Genomic DNA, 15,905 nt, shown 5'->3' on the forward strand with positions numbered 1-15,905 from the left:
GTATTCACAGTAAACACTGCATATGTCAGCTCAATCGCAAATTACATTTAAATTGTACTGAATAAAGATTGAATCGATCCCTTAGTTAAACTGAATTGACCCCAACTCCAATCACGCGCACACTGACACCCACCAATCATCCAAATAATGTAGTTACATTTGATTTACATAATGCATGTCTGTCACTCGGGACATAATACCAGGCACACCACACATTTCTTTACAGAATCATCCATAGTGCTACTGCCATATGAGTATATACATTTTAAGTGGAACTCTCAACCCATACCATGGGCCCTACAGACAAAGCCATGACCGGGAATATCCCAAATCCCCTTCAGTGTCTACAGATCTCAGGGAACCTGATCTGATAGGTGTAAGGCTGCTGACACAATGGCATTTTGTGTCTGAGAATTTTGGATGGAGATTATGCTTTTTCAATAGGTGCTGGATGAATGACAACAGATGATGATTCTCGGACAAAAAAACACAGTCTTTTGACAAACTCATCCAATAATAGTTGACTTGAGTTGTACTTTTGAAGGACAATGATGTACACTGTGGCCAGTTTATTAGGTTCACCCTTGTCGGACCCCCCCCTTTTCTTCAGAACAGCCTGAATCCTTCGGAGCATGGATTCTGCAAATCAAATCAAATCAAATGTATTTATATAGCCCTTCGTACATCCGCTGATATCTCAAAGTGCTGTACAGAAACCCAGCCTAAAACCCCAAACAGCAAGCAATGCAGGTGTAGAAGCACAGTGGCTAGGAAAAACTCCCTAGAAAGAGCAAAACCTAGGAAGAAACCTAGAGAGGAACCAGGCTATGTGGGGTGGCCAGTCCTCTTCTGGCTGTGCCCGGGTGGAGATTATAAACAGAACATGGCCAAGATGTTCAAATGTTCATAAATGACCAGCATGGTCAAATAATATTAATCACAGGCAGAACAGCCAGGTGGACTGGGGACAGCAAGGAGTCATCATGCCCGGTAGTCCTGAGGCATGGTCCTAGGGCTCAGGTCCTCCGAGAGAGAGAGAAAGAAAGAGAGCATACTTAAATTCAAACAGGACACTGGATAGGACAGGAGAAGTATTCCAGATATAACAAACTGACCCTAGCCCCCCGACACGTAAACTACTACAGCATAAATACTGGAGGCTGAGACAGGAGGGGTCAGGAGACACTGTGGCCCCATCCGATGACACCCCCGGACAGGGCCAAACAGGAAGGATATAACCCCACCCACTTTGCCAAAGCACAGCCCCCACACCACTAGAGGGATATCTTCAACCACCAACTTACTGAGACAAGGCCGAGTATAGCCCACAAAGATCTCCGCCACGGCACAACCCCCCGGCGCCAAGGTGTCGGAAACATTCCACAGGGATGTTGGTCCATGCTGATGCGATGGAATCATGGAGTTGCTGCAGATTAGAAGTGGTACATTAATGTTGTGAACAGCCCGTTCCACCTCATCCCAGAGATTATCTATTGGGTTTGGTTAGAAACACTGTTCAGATATGGACCAGGCAATGTTTTTCCACTCAATTGTCCAGTGTTGGTGATCGCGTGCTCACGGGCGCCACTTCTTCTTGTTTTCAGCTGATATGAGTGGAACCCAGTGTGGTCATCTGCAATAACCAATCCGTGACAAGGATGATGAGTTGTGTATTCCGAGATGCCGTTCTGCACACCACTGATGTACTGTGCTGTTATGTCTGTTTGTGGCCCGCCTGTTAGCTTGCACAATTCTTGCCCTTCTCCTTTGACCTCTCATCAATGAGCTGTTTTCGCCCAAAGGACTGCCGCTGACTGGATGTTTTTTGTTTGTCGCAACATTCTCGGTAAACCCTAGACACTGTCGGTCGTGAAAAGCCCAGGAGGACGGGTGTTTCTGAGATACTGGATCGGGCGCGCCTGGCACCGATGATCATACCACGCTCAAAGTCACTTAGGTCACTCGTTCTAACATTCTATCGAACAGTAACGGGATGCCTGTCTGACTGCTTTATATAACAAGCCACGGCCACGTGACTCACTGTCTGTAGGAGCAATCCATTTTCGTGAACAGGGTGGTGTACCTAATAAACTGGCCACTGAGTGAAAATCATATGATTTCATCCATGTTCACGCATCTGAGTGTGGCTGTAGCTTAACGGATAAAAAATAAGGGAAGGTTCTAAAGGTTTTTGTCAGACCTTCAGCCAGCAACAGGCCCTTTGTACAGTGTTTCTCAATCCATTCCTGTGAGACTCCAAAAATATGCACATGTTGGTTCTAACCCAGGTCCATGCATTGGCCTTATTCCGCTAACATAGTTGATGATTACTTGCTTAGTACAATCAGGTGTGTTAGTGCTTGACTAGAGCAGAAAACAAATACATGCACCCTCCTGGGTGAGCCACAAGACTAGATTGAGAAACTCTTCCTTAGCAAACAACAAAACATCACAGAAGACATGAGTTATTATAGCACTTTCTAACCCCGATGCCCTGGCTGCCAGTAGCAGTACGAGTTCTGTCCATGATACACCAATAAGCTGACCTCTTACAGAACACCCCCAGAGGGCAGGTAATCACTGCCTCTGTTCTCTTTTGAGTGGGTCAAGTTACCAGTTATGTAATTCTCTTTATATCAGACTCAGAGCCTTGTTCCAACACTTATAGAATGTACACTTCATTTCTCCCTTTGAAGTAGTCACTAATCTGCATGTGATTAGATACATGAAAGATGGGTCATACTGCTCACACCAATCCAACCCAGCAAAGTTGAGGAATTGTAAATATTTATTTTTGTGTGTCTTTCTCCGTATCCACAGAAAAACAGATCCCTACCACTTCAAAATACACATAATTAATGTTCACATATAAACCCATTGGACCTAACGGTCCCAGTTATCTGAGAGTAAAAGGCACATGCACAGATCAGTCAGTCTGTCCAGTCAGTCTGTCCAGGTCCAGTCTGCTTATGAATACCCTGAATTCTCATCCAGAGTCCATCATGGCAAAGACCAACATGGCTGCAACATTTCTTGCTGTATCACTAGGGTTAAATAAAGATTACATTTGTAAGCAGCATAAACCCATAAAATATATTGCCATATCACTACTCTCTCTTGTAGTAATCTCTCTTGTAGTAATCTCTCTTGTAGTAGTCTTTACATACTGCACTAGTGGAGTAAACTAAATCAATTCCCTTTTCCATCTCCCCCCATTCTTTTGGTCTTTGCTGTAGTGAAAATTAACAATTTTTCATCTCCATATTCTTCAGTTCAGTTTCTCCTACAGTGGATTACAACAATCTCACATTCATCTCCCCTACAGACTAACTTGCAGTCTTTATATCCTAGACGGAGCAAATAAAATCAATCTCCATCTTTCTCCCTCTCCATCCTCTCACTCTCTGCGGTAGTGAAAGACATTGTAGCCCAGCTCCACCATGGCCCCAACCAGCAGGGCCCAGAGGGGGACACACACCACACTGAGCCAGATTTCCATCAGCCTCTCTAGCCGGGCGCACAGCGTCAGACAGAAGCCCAGCTTCAGCAACATGGCCACTAGGTACCACACCCTCCGTCGCAGGTTCTGCTGGCCTCCACGCGGGTCATAGCCGGGCTTGCACCGACCCGCCATCTTTACCACGAGCATGAGGATGGTGTCAAAAATCCATACGGGGAGGAAGATGAGGAACCAGTTCCAGGGGATCTTGGAATCCAGTTTGAGGACCAGCATGATGAGGAAGATTAGGGAGAAGATCCAGGTCAGGAGGACTCTTTGGGCCAGAGACATTCTCATTTAAGGGATGGGGGTGGTGCCCTGGAGGGGGAACGTTAACACTGTGGCACTGGCAAGTCAAGAGTGAGACGAACCTGAAGATAGGAGAGACATACACACCTATGATGTGAGACAATACTAGCTAGCATACCAGATTGTACAGGTTGTGATAGGCAGGTATAGCAATGTTGTCCTCCTGGCAATGTTTATTTTTTTGTGGGTTGAGGGCATGCTAAACGTATGCTGTAGGTAGCTAACATTAACTACTGTAGCGAACTAGCCTCTTCAACGTGCAGTCTGAGTCTGCAAGCACACTAACGTTAACTAGTTGACACACTTCTTCTAATGGGGGATCATCATGATCAGATTATCTAGCTTGCGTTGGATACATTGCGATTTATATTTAGTCAAATAAATGCATGACAACAATATTGGTTAGCGAAAATAGCATTAGCTTAGCAGCAGTTAGCTAGCTAGCTAAATCTAGCCGAACTCACATATGGCCAACCAACATTCTGCTTACCTGGATCGGAGGATTTGTCACCTAAGTATTTTTAAAAATCCATATTATAGAAAAGCTTGTATTTTATTGCACATTCCGTTACGATAAAAACGAAAAGTGTCTAGGGGATCTTCCGGTTGTCGTTATTAAAAACATTTTTTTACCATGCTATTATCCACTAGGATTGGCCATTCTCTGTCAATCATACAAAACAGCCCTCTGATTGAAGGAAAATAAATACGTGAAATCGAGCATTACCGTAAAGTACACAAAAGGTGTTCATATTTGTTTAGCTCAGTCAATGGTATAAATTAAGTAAATGCACTAAATATATATATATATTTTAAGGCAATAGAAATCTGTACTTAGCCATTAGAATTTTTATTCAAATCTGATATCACAAATGAATGATAATTACAACCTTGGATAAAAATGTCTCATTACAGATTGTCAAAAAAAGCTAAGTATTAAAAAACGGTTGAGGTAAAACATCATAAAAATAGCTTCAGTTAAAAAGCCCTTATTGAAATCACAAGTTAAGTTAAAAAGCTTACTTCACAATACCTAGCTGTCCTAAAAAAACAATTTATTTACAGTTGAAGTGCCACACAACACAGTAAATGAGACAACATTAATTATCGTTAAACCCTATGTTTCTCATCATAAGTAAACAGTAAACAACAATTACAGTTCAATATTTAGTTTCTATGGGTAATACATAACATGAATGCTTTATGACCTTTGAAAAGAGGATGACAGACTGGTCCCAGAAGTACTTTAGCCAACTTCTCTATCATTGTCACACCATACATGTCATGTTTGGCATGACAGTAAAAAAACACACAGAGGAAGGGGAACATACAGATGGGACAAGCCAGGTTAACACAGATTGGACAAGGCAGGTTCTTAGAATGAGAAGCAAGATGTGACCAAATTACATTCACATAGTGTATTTACTCCAAAAGCTACTTTTATCTTTTCATTTTATGGTAACTGCAGTGCTCCAAGTTTTGTAGAAGAAAACCCAGACACAATCCAAGGGCCCACATCCAAGGGCCTACAAGGTATGGCATCATAGTGGTGAGAGTCAAGTTTCAAAACACGCAAAACATAAGCATCCCAAAAAAGCAGATATATTCAGATCTAATCAAATGCTTAGAAAAGTTAGTTTTTTCTCTAAATAAATTTTGACTAAAAAGAGGCCTCTTGTGGGGAGAAGTATGGAGTGCACTTAACCATGTCTTTTTAGGTCTAGGTTGCCTCTCGCCTAGCCACTGATCTAAGGTCAGTTTAGCATTTTCCCCCTAATGTCTAAGATAAGATATTTGGGGAGGGCAAGCTACCCATGATTCCCTTTACTCAGTGCTCTGCCTAATCTCCCGACCATATCTCATTGACTCTGAGCAGCGGGGCTGGGAATTCTATGAATATCCCGTCTGAATCTAAGTCCAGGGACTCCAGCACCTGTCCAATGACGGTCTCCGGGCTGGAGGATCCGCTGAGTGGAGAGGAGGGGGCAGCCTTGTCCATGTCCGTAAGGGTCATTGTTGCCTCCGTCCCATGGAGGGGTCCTGGGGAGTGCAGGTGGAGGGGGAGGATGGAGGGGGAGGGGAGAGGAGACTCCATGGTTCCTGGCAGAGGGAAGGTTGTGGGTTAGAATCAATCAGTCTGGCAAGAGTATTTTCTTATTTTTAATACTCTGGCAACTTTTCCATCCTTCGCCTTTGGAAGTTTCCAGTTTGTAGTGCATGCATAACGTAAACCTAGTGAGGAGGACAGATGACCTACCTCTGAACTGTGGAACCACACAGAGCCTGTTAGCAGAGGCGCTGGAGGTGGATGCGTCGGACCTGGAGGCTATGTCAGCGTAGGCCAGCCCCTGTTCCTCCAGGCAGGAGATGATCTCACAGGCAGAGTGGCGTCGGATGCCCCCACTGCCCACCGAGCTGGCATCAGGGTCATACTCTGCCACGGGCGTCAGGAGGAGAGGGATGTTGTAACTCTTAGAACGGACCACAGGGTTCTTAGACGACTGGTCCACAGGCTGCTTAGGCCAGCACCACTGCAAACGCTTCTCTGTGAGGGAGGGGCATAGTGTGTAAGAGAAAGAGAAAAGAAAGCAAAGGAGAGAGAAAACATAGTGGGAGAAGAGTGAACAGCGCAGTGTATGCTTCTTACCCAGCACACAGGAGCAGTGTGCCACGCTGCCATCTCCAGAGTAGAGACCGTGGGTGCCCAGGTAAGGAGAGACCACCCTCTGGACCAGAGACTCCAGACGCAGGTAGTCCTCACTCACACCCCGCGATTCATGGACACCCTAGAGGGAGAGAGAGGAGAAAGGTCAAACCGAGTGTGTGTGTGTGTGTGTGAGTGTGTGTGTGTGAGAGAGAGATAAAGAGAGAAAATACGACTCAAAGATATAAAGGGGAAACATATAAAGACAGAAAAAGAGAGCGAAAGAGAGAGAGAAAAAGAGATCAAATAAGTGAGCGATAAAGAGAGAGAATGAAAGAGAGGCGTACTGTACCTACCTGCAGTATAAGCAGCATCTGTGTGACGGAGGGGGGAATGCGGGCGCGGGGCCGAGACAGAGCATCCTCCAGCTTCACACTCAGAACTATGGTGTTCCTGAAGTGGAGCAGAGCCAGCTGTCTCACATTGGGCTCCTTACCCTGCAGACAGGAGAGGAGAAGGGGAGAGATAGACAGAAGAATGGAGCGAAGGGTGAGGAGAGGGGGGTGTAACATTATGAAAACGTAGCTTTAAATACCTGAGAGAATATTCTTATTTAATGTCTGCTGAGAAATACAGAGAGAAAAAGAGACAGAGAGACAGAGAGACAGAGAGATTGAGGGTGAGCAGGTTAGAGGAGCGTCAGGACAGAGTGACATAGAGACTGAGCCAGTGACAGCGAGATGAAGGAAAAGAGTCAGGGGATTGATACCTGTACTGGGTGAAAGATGGCCTGCAGCGTATTGAGAACATCACAGAAGAAGAAGTCCCATGTCTCTGCCAGAGAGTCCAGTGACTTCTGACCTGCACACCAACAGGATGAACAAACCGTCTGCTGTTAGTAAGAGAATAATCTCACAATGCACAGCTGCTAGGGACCTACGGCCTCAGATGACTTTGGCGTGTTAAACACAGAACATCACAGACCCTGACAAAGATAATGTAAGCTTCAGTTCAACTCTTCTTCTTTGGAGCACTGACTGCTCTCTACTGTGTCACTCTGTAAACACATCTACTAATATTCAATTAACAGTGAGACACCCCAAATACCTTCGTAGAATCTTATTTTGTCCCGTAGAATGACCATGCCCTTTGTCAGCAACTGGTTCTGAGGGACAGAGAGGTTCAATGAAACAACTTGAACTTGATATATTATCATAACTATCTATGATATTATTTCACCATTTAACAGAACCATCACTTACCTGGAGGTATTCTGTGAAAAACGACCCCAGCTCGGTTTTCAATAGGTATCTGAGTAAACAAAGACAGGAGTTCACCCACTAGAGCTATAGGGTACATTTGACTAGTGCAATACACTGATAACACAAAACAGGCAAAAGCTTCAAAACCAACTATGTAAAATTAGATGATAGCATATTATTGGTTAAGTACATGTATATTACTGTGTAGGTACATGTATTCACACCAAGGAATGTACAGTACATCTCATATAACTGCATGGTATCTGGGTAAGTGCAACCCAGCTTTCTCTTTTAAATGTACTGTTCATGTTTGTCTCCAGTGGCATAAATACATGTTGAAACAGTGTTAGGAATAGACCCTATGATTGACTCAGCTCTCCAAGTGTGTGATGCGTGTGATTTCAGTTGTTTACTAGGCTATAATGGAGGCTGATATGACAGAACTGATGGCTCTAATGTCAGGTCTGGAAAGATAATGAGACATCTGGCAAGGCCACATGGCTTCACACACACACACACACACACACACACACACACACACACACACACACACACACACACACACACACACACACACACACACACACACACACACACACACATACACACACACACACACACACACACACACACACACACACACACACACACACACACAAATGCCATGTTAGCAAACCAGTGTGTGTGTGTTTGTTAGTGTTTAGAACTCACCTGACACCTTCGTTGAGGACATAGAGTTCATTGTCAGACAGACCTTTCTTCTGGAAGACGGCAATGACAGCATTGTGGATGCTAGTGAACACACACACACACACACACACACGCACACACACATCAACATGTACTGTTTAGATTACATTTACCCATTAGATGATAGTTCATATTCATACAAATGTAGAATCTTAATTTGAGCGTGTTTGCTAAAGCAGGAAAACAAATGTGAGTTATTATATGGATTATAATTAACAAACATTATTGTAGGGGTTGATGTATTTTTCGTAAGGGAAATTTGAAATGTCTAAGTGGAAATTATAAACTTAAAATACAATACATGTTTTACAATTCCTGCATTGGAGTAAAGTTATCCTGCAAGAGGGTGATCAAATGAAGTTCCTACATCTGTAACAGGCACAGACTACATGCATGGTCAGGCTGCAGCATACCTGTTCCAGGTAGCGTTGGCCCCGGCCCTCTTCTGTTTCTCTCCTCTCTCCTCCGGTGATCCCTTCTCACTCTTTCCCAGTTCACTGAGACTGGGGGAGCTCATCAACTTCAGCCTGTGTAGAGTCCTCATAAAGGCAGAGAGGAAGGGAGAGAGAGAGAGACAGCACACTAAGTATTGAACTAAAGCAAAGACTAGAGACAGAAATACTAGAAGAGAATGAAAATAGGGGAGTAGAGAGAGGGCATGCGAAGAGAAGAGAAGAGAAGAGAAGGAAGAAAGAGTGCAATGTGAAAGAGGGAAAGAGAGACATCTGGCATCTGGTCGAGGCAGAGACCAGAGCAGAAGACTGAATGAGAGAGTGAGGAGAAGAGAGAGGAGAAGAGAGAGCGAGAGCGAGAGAGAGAGAGAGAGAGGAGGAAGGAGGGGCTATCAGAGCTGTCCTTTGAAAGGGGTGGGCCATGGTGTGACTTTACTAACTCTCTCTCTCTCAATTCAATTCAAAGGGGCTTTATTGGCATACAAAACATATGTTTACATTGCCAAAGCATGTGAAATAAATAAAAGTGAGAAGAAACAAATTTAACAGTAAATATTGCACTCAAATTTTTTTTAAAAAGATAAAGACATTTCAAGTGCTATATTATCAGCTATTTACAGTGTTTTAGCAATGTGCAAATAGTTGTAGCACGAATAATGGGGGATAAACAAACAGATATATATTGGTGGTATTCATAATGTTGTTTGTGCTCCACTGGTTGCCCTTTTCTCATGGCAACGGGCCATAGATCTTGCTACTGTGATTGCACATTGTGGTATTTCACCTAACAAATATGGGAGTTTATCAATGTTTGATTTGTTTTCAAATTCTTTGTGGGTCTGTGTAATCTGTGGGAAATATGCATATTTAATGTAGTCATTTGGCAGGAGGTTAGGATGTGCAGCTCAGTTTCCACCTAATTTTGTGGACAGTGGGCACATATCCTGTCTTCTTTTGAGAGCCAGGTCTGCCTATGGCAACCTCACTCAATAGCAAGGCTATGCTCACCTACTCTGTACATAGTCACAGATTTTCTTAATTTTGGGTCTTTCACAGTGGTCAGGTATTCTGCCACTGTGTACTCTCTGTTTAGGGCCAGATATCGTTCCAATTTGCTCCGTTTTTTGGTTGAGTCTCTCTCTCTTTCGCTCTCTATCTCATATACACACATACTACACTGACATTCCAACACACACACACATACTACATTCGCTCACACACACACACACACACACACACACACACACACACACACACACACACACACACACACACACACACACACACATATATATTGACACCCTACATACACAAACACACTTTCATATACGCTGCTACTATTCTGTTTATTATATATCCTGATTGCCTAAGCCACTTTTACCCCTACCCACAGGTACATGATGTACTACCTCAATTACATCAACAACCTCGTACCCCTGCACACCTACTCGGTACTAGTACTCCTTGTGTACAGTCTCGTTATTTCCTTTTATTTTTAGCAAATAGTTGTCTTACTTTTTAGCTCTGCACTGTTGGGAATGGGCTCATAAGTAAGCATTTCACTGTAAAGTCTACACCTGTTGTAAATCAAATTTGATTTGATGACAGTGTCTAAAGAAAGTCTACACCCCCTTGAACTTTTTTCACATTTTGCTGCTTTAAAGTTACATCTGAAAGGGATTAAATGTGACTTTTATCCTATAGATCTACATAACCTACTCCACATTGTCAAAGTAAAAGAAAGTTCTAGAACATTTTCCAAATTCAGAAAAAATAAAACTGAAATATCAAAATTGGAAAAGTCTCCACTGCGCTGAGTTAGTACTTGCTGGAAGCACCTTTGGCAGCCATTACAGCTGGGAATCATGTGGAGTAAGATTTGACCAACTTTGAAGAACTCTTAGGGCAATATACACAACCGGTCAAAAGGTTTAGAACACCTACTAATTCAAGGGTTTTTCTTTATTTTGTACTATTTTCTACATTGTAGCATAATAGTGAAGACATCAAAACTATGAAATAACACATATGGAATCATGTAGTAACCAAAAAAGTGTTAAACCAAATCAAAATATATTTTATATTTGAGATTCTTCAAAGTAGCCACCCTTCACCTTGATGACAGCTTTGCACACTCTTGGCATTCTTTCAACCAGCTTCACCTTTACTGCTTTTCTTTTTTGTCTTGAAGGAGTTCCCATATATGCTGAGCACTTGTTGGCTGCTTTTCCTTCTCTCTGCGGTCTGACTCATCCCAAAGCATCTCAATTTGGTTGAGGTCAGGGGATTGTGGAGGCCAGGTCATCTGATGCAGCACTCCATCACTCTCCTTCTTCGTAAAATAGCCCCTACACATCCTGGAGGTGGGTTGGGTCATTATCATGTTGAAAACCTAATGGCGTATCGCTGCAGAATGCTGTGGTAGCCATGCTGGTTAAGTATGTCTTGAATTCTAAATAAATTACAGACGGTGTCACCAGCAAAGCACCCCCACACCATAACACCTCCTCCTCCATGCTTCACGGTGGGAAATACACATGCGGAGAACATCCGTTCACCCACACCGTGTCTCACAAAGACACAGCGGTTGGAACCAAAAATCTACAATTTGGACTCCAGACCAAAGGAAACATGTCCACCAGTCTAATGTCCATTGCTCGTGTTTCTTGGCCCAAGCAAGTCTCTTCTTCTTATTGGTGTCCTTTAGTAGTGGTTTCTTTGCAGCAATTCGACCATTAAGGCCTGATTCACACTGTCTCCTCTGAACAGTTGATGTTGAGATGTGTCTGTTACTTGAACTCTGTGAAGCATTGATTTGGGCTGCAATTTCTGAGGCTGGTAACTCTAATGAACTTATCCTCTGCAGCAGAGGTAACTCTGGGTCTTCCATTCCTGTGGCGGTCCTCATGAGAGCCAGTTTCATCATAGCGTTTGGTGGTTTTTGAGACTGCACTTGAAGAAACTTTAAAAACTGTTGAAATGTTCCGTATTGACTGACCTTCATGTCTTAGAACTATCCCATAAAACTATCCCAAGGTTAGGTTTTCAGAAGACTGAGGTGGGTTTTCCTCTAACCTGGGCTTTGCTCCTTTCATATTGATTTTGTGGTAATGATGGACTATCGTTTCTCTTAATTTCTCTTCGTTTCTCTTTGCTTATTTGAGCTATTCTTGCCATAATGTTGGCTTGGTATTTTACCAAATAGGGCTATCTTCTGTATACTCCCCTACCTTGTCACAACACAACTGATTGGCTCAAACACATTAAGAAGGAAAGAAATTACACAAACGTAACGATTAAAAAGGCACACCTGTTAATTGAAATGCATTCCAGGTGACTACCTCATGAAGCTGGCTGAGAGAATGTCAAGAGTTTGCAAAGGGTGGCTATTTCAAATATAACATATATTTTGATTTGTTTAACACTTTTTTGGTTACTACATGATTCCATATGTGTAATTTCATAGTTTTGACATCTTCACTATTATTCTACAATGTAGAAAATAGTAAAAATAAAAGAAAAACCCTTGAATGAGTATGTGTTCTAAAACGTTTGACCGTAGTGTATATCCATTGTTTTTATAAAAATTGCTCAACCTCGTTAAATTTGGCTGGGAATCATTGATGGACAGCAATATTCAAACTTTGTCTCAAATTTTCAAGCAAATTTAAGTCAGGACTGAGACTAGACCACTCAGGAACACTCAACACGTCTTGGAAAACCATTCTGTTGTGTCTTTGGCATTAACATTTGTGTGCTTGTCTCGCTGAAAAATAAAACTATCCCAAGGTTAGGTTTTCAGAAGACTGAGGTGGGTTTTCCTCTAACCTGGGCTTTGCTCCTTTCATATTGATTTTGATCTTAACAAACCCCCTAGTCCCTACCGATGACAAGCATACCCATAACATGCCACCACAATGTAATTCTGCCCTATGACACCCATCAATTTCTTTCAAGTTTCCAGTTAGTTCCATGGTAGTTGTACCAATCAGATTGTAGGGCAACTCTCTGTAGTGCCATCTGCCATCCACTACATAAGGAATGGGGCTAGGGGTTGATTTCAGACTGGCTATAGCTTTATGACCAACCTCATAAGAGGGCTAACTAGAAGGCAAATTTTGAATGTTAATCCTTTGAGTTGATCCTCACCTTCTGATTGGATGATGATTGCTGTCAATATCAGGGCTTGGGGGTGGGGCTGAGAAGGTGGTGAAGTTGAGTGACAGGGGTCGGGGGGAAGGGCGAGAGCTGTGCCTCCGACGGAGTCCATCCAGCATCTGCCAAAAGAAACATTGAGAAAACAACAACATAAAATTCATCAACACAATTAACTGCAAGAAAACCTTGACTCACCAGGGTCTTATTATTCAGGTTGGGTTCAGGTTTCAAAGTGACAAATGCTCAGAAAGAACCGTAATATACAGAACAGGCATTTCTCTTCTTCATGCAGAATAGGAACTTGATTGTGCCTGTCAGCTCTATATTTTATAGATTATTATTATGTCACAGCAGCTAGCCAACCAGGAAACATTGAGCACATGGAAAGAGAAAGAGAGCAGTCAAAACCACAGTGAACTCTGAACAGCCTGGTATTGGATGTTCTCTCTATCACTGGATACTGTTGCTGTAGCAGCCTGTCATTTGAGAAGTGTAACAACAGTGGTATTTTGAAATCAAAAGGGTGTTTAAGGCTAACTCACTGCTAACTCAAACTCATTCAGTCTACATGCACGCACACACACACACAGCACAGACAATAGAAATACAAGGGTTAGTTTTAGTTTATAATATTTTGCATGCGATGTGTATTCCATTGATAGTATGTTAAGGTGTCGTCCAATGATGTGACAAATAATACTAGGGCGCCATCAGCTGGTTATTGGGAAAAACTACACTCTAGGCGCTCTGTTAATTTAACAAAGAGTATCAATAAAGAGTTGTTTTGATCCTAAAAACGTCATGCAGTGGGCATATCTGAGACTAAAGGAAATTAGAGATACATTTCTTCCAATATTACACAGGTCTAATGCTACACAATAACCAGGCCTCACTGTTGTGTCTGCACAAAGGATATTGGTACATAGGGCTGTTGCAATTTGTAACGACAGTTCCTAAAAAAGACAGTAATTTTGTAATGATTGAATAGGAGCCTACAACCCAATTAAAAAAAAAAAGTCATTCACTCAACTAACAAATCCTACTTCCAATGGTACCATTTACTTAATGTCATACTGTAGCCTAATAATTGTGACTGGAGATTACAATATTCAGATTAATCTAATAAATAATAATAGGAGGATCCAAGCACGTCTGGGGCTGTCCAGAGGTTGGGGCAATGTGTGTCAGACTATGAACATGTCAGGTGTGTATTCTCTTTGTATGGCAGGCGTGTGTTGTTGCCTCTGCGTAAACTGGTCGTTGGAGCAGACGCAGACTCCACACACACACGCACTCCCTTCGGACTGTCTGCCCCGCATGCCACGCCAGTCTGGGTATTCATTTGGATATTCTGCATTTGTTCTTGCGGAGCGGCTGAGGTCCCCTTTCTTCCATAACAATCTAGAGATCGATCGCTTTAATTTGAAAACGAGGGCATTTACCTCGTTAATTTATGAGAACCCCTAGACTACATAATAATATCCTTGCTTTATACGATATTTGATGTGTACAGCCTACACAAAGGAAATATATTCCAAATATATCCCCATCATAGAACACGATGGCCATGTCACAGGGAGGAACGTAGCCTACATTACAGTGCGTACGTGGAGTAGACAACTTTAACATGTGCTACAGGATATGCAAACAAACTAGCCTATGTAAACAATGCGACAGTAGACTATCTTAGATTTCCCAATCAACAGACGCCCATACCTTAAAAATTAGACTATAAATAGCCTAGCCGGTAGGCTATCATTCAAAGTTCACTGTACACACACATCCATAGCACGCTACGTACTCACCGTTCTCTCTCCTGATCGTGTTGCTTATAATATAATGATATGGATATCATATATGGATGATCACTAGCATTGATCTATAGCCTATCAGCAATAAACACCATAGTCTATCTCATTGTTGATTCCCAGTCTGCACTGACCAAACAGCCATTGGGGGGCTGGGGTGCAGATGTGGGGTGCGCCAGCGACCTATGCTGCGGGAGTCATTCCATGAGCATGCATGCTCGCCCCCGTGTTGTTTTGACGAGATCTGATCCACTGGACCAGACGCCTTGCGTGTTTTGCGTCTGTTGGTGCTTTCAAGACAACTCGGAAACGCGGAATCTCCGGGTTTAACTATACGGTTTTTTTTGCGTAGAGAATTTCTATTGGTAAATTCAGACATTTTTCAATTGGTAACGAGTTGGACATTTCCGACTTTCCCGTGTTATAAGTTGTCTTGAAAGCGGCATGTGAGCGTGTACGCGCGTTTTGGTGTCTGGTGTTGTAGGGTGGACGAGATAAACATTCTCATTCAAGCAAGGAAGTTGTAAAAAGGAAAAGAAAGATCAGGATGCGCAATTTCAATTAGGCCTACAGATGTTTATATTATATTTTACAGCACTCTTCACATTCCCCTTCCGGAGAGCTGAATAGTTTTGAATTAGACTAGTAACATAATTTTTCCTAGTTACACAGTTACAGGCTGTAACTATTTACCAGGGGTGGAAAAGGGACCCAATTGTCATACTTGAGTAAAAGTCATGATACCTTAATAGAAAACGGAAGTAAAAGTGAAAGTCACTCAGTAAAACACTACCTGAGTAAAAGTCAAAGTATTTGGTTTTAAATATACTTAAGTATCAAAAGTAAATGTAATTGCTAAAATATGCTTAAGTTTCAAAAATAAAAGTATACATCATTTCAAGTTCCTTATATTAAGCAAATCAGATGGGACAATATTTTTATTTATTTATGATTTACGGATAGCCAGGGGCACACTCCAACACTCAGACATAATTTACAAATGATGCATTTGTGTTTGATGAG

General features: G+C 42.4%; 2 protein-coding genes across 3 annotated transcripts; both read right to left on the reverse strand.

Moving 5' to 3' along the window:
* Window positions 1-2,770: 2,770 nt before the first annotated feature.
* Window positions 2,771-4,477, reverse strand: tmem60 (transmembrane protein 60). Its single transcript, XM_024425348.2, has 2 exons — window positions 4,299-4,477; window positions 2,771-3,870 (listed from the first exon to the last, which is right to left on the reverse strand). The coding sequence occupies exon 2, from the start codon at window positions 3,794-3,796 to the stop codon at window positions 3,398-3,400; it is 399 nt and encodes a 132-aa protein (XP_024281116.1). The 5' UTR covers window positions 3,797-3,870; window positions 4,299-4,477; the 3' UTR covers window positions 2,771-3,397.
* A 365-nt stretch (window positions 4,478-4,842) lies between these two features.
* Window positions 4,843-15,113, reverse strand: LOC112252492 (proline-rich protein 5-like). Of its 2 annotated transcripts, none has more exons than XM_024423752.2 (11): window positions 14,880-15,113; window positions 13,066-13,193; window positions 8,878-9,003; window positions 8,426-8,506; window positions 7,715-7,763; window positions 7,560-7,617; window positions 7,222-7,313; window positions 6,809-6,949; window positions 6,456-6,594; window positions 6,066-6,353; window positions 4,843-5,908 (listed from the first exon to the last, which is right to left on the reverse strand). In XM_024423752.2, the coding sequence occupies exons 2-11, from the start codon at window positions 13,191-13,193 to the stop codon at window positions 5,649-5,651; spliced, it is 1,362 nt and encodes a 453-aa protein (XP_024279520.1). In that variant the 5' UTR covers window positions 14,880-15,113; the 3' UTR covers window positions 4,843-5,648. The 2 variants fall into 2 exon arrangements, with proteins under 2 accessions (XP_024279520.1, XP_024279519.1); XM_024423751.2 differs by having other exon boundaries at window positions 8,878-9,225.
* Between the last annotated feature and the right edge of the window lie 792 nt (window positions 15,114-15,905).

The sequence above is a fragment of the Oncorhynchus tshawytscha genome, linkage group LG06 (genome assembly GCF_018296145.1).
Source record: "Oncorhynchus tshawytscha isolate Ot180627B linkage group LG06, Otsh_v2.0, whole genome shotgun sequence".
NCBI classification, from domain to species: domain Eukaryota; kingdom Metazoa; phylum Chordata; class Actinopteri; order Salmoniformes; family Salmonidae; genus Oncorhynchus; species Oncorhynchus tshawytscha.

Excerpts from the sequence above, each read along its gene's own strand:
- LOC112252492 (XM_024423751.2), bottom strand. The coding sequence starts at position 13,193 with ATGCTGGATGGACTCCGTCGGAGGCACAGCTCTCGCCCTTCCCCCCGA. Across the intron at positions 7,314-7,559 it reads CAAAATAAGATTCTACGAAG|GTCAGAAGTCACTGGACTCT; the intron begins GTATTTGGGGTG and ends GTTGGTGTGCAG. Across the intron at positions 6,595-6,808 it reads AGATGCTGCTTATACTGCAG|GGTGTCCATGAATCGCGGGG; the intron begins GTAGGTACAGTA and ends CTCTCCCTCTAG.
- tmem60 (XM_024425348.2), bottom strand. The coding sequence starts at position 3,796 with ATGAGAATGTCTCTGGCCCAAAGAGTCCTCCTGACCTGGATCTTCTCC.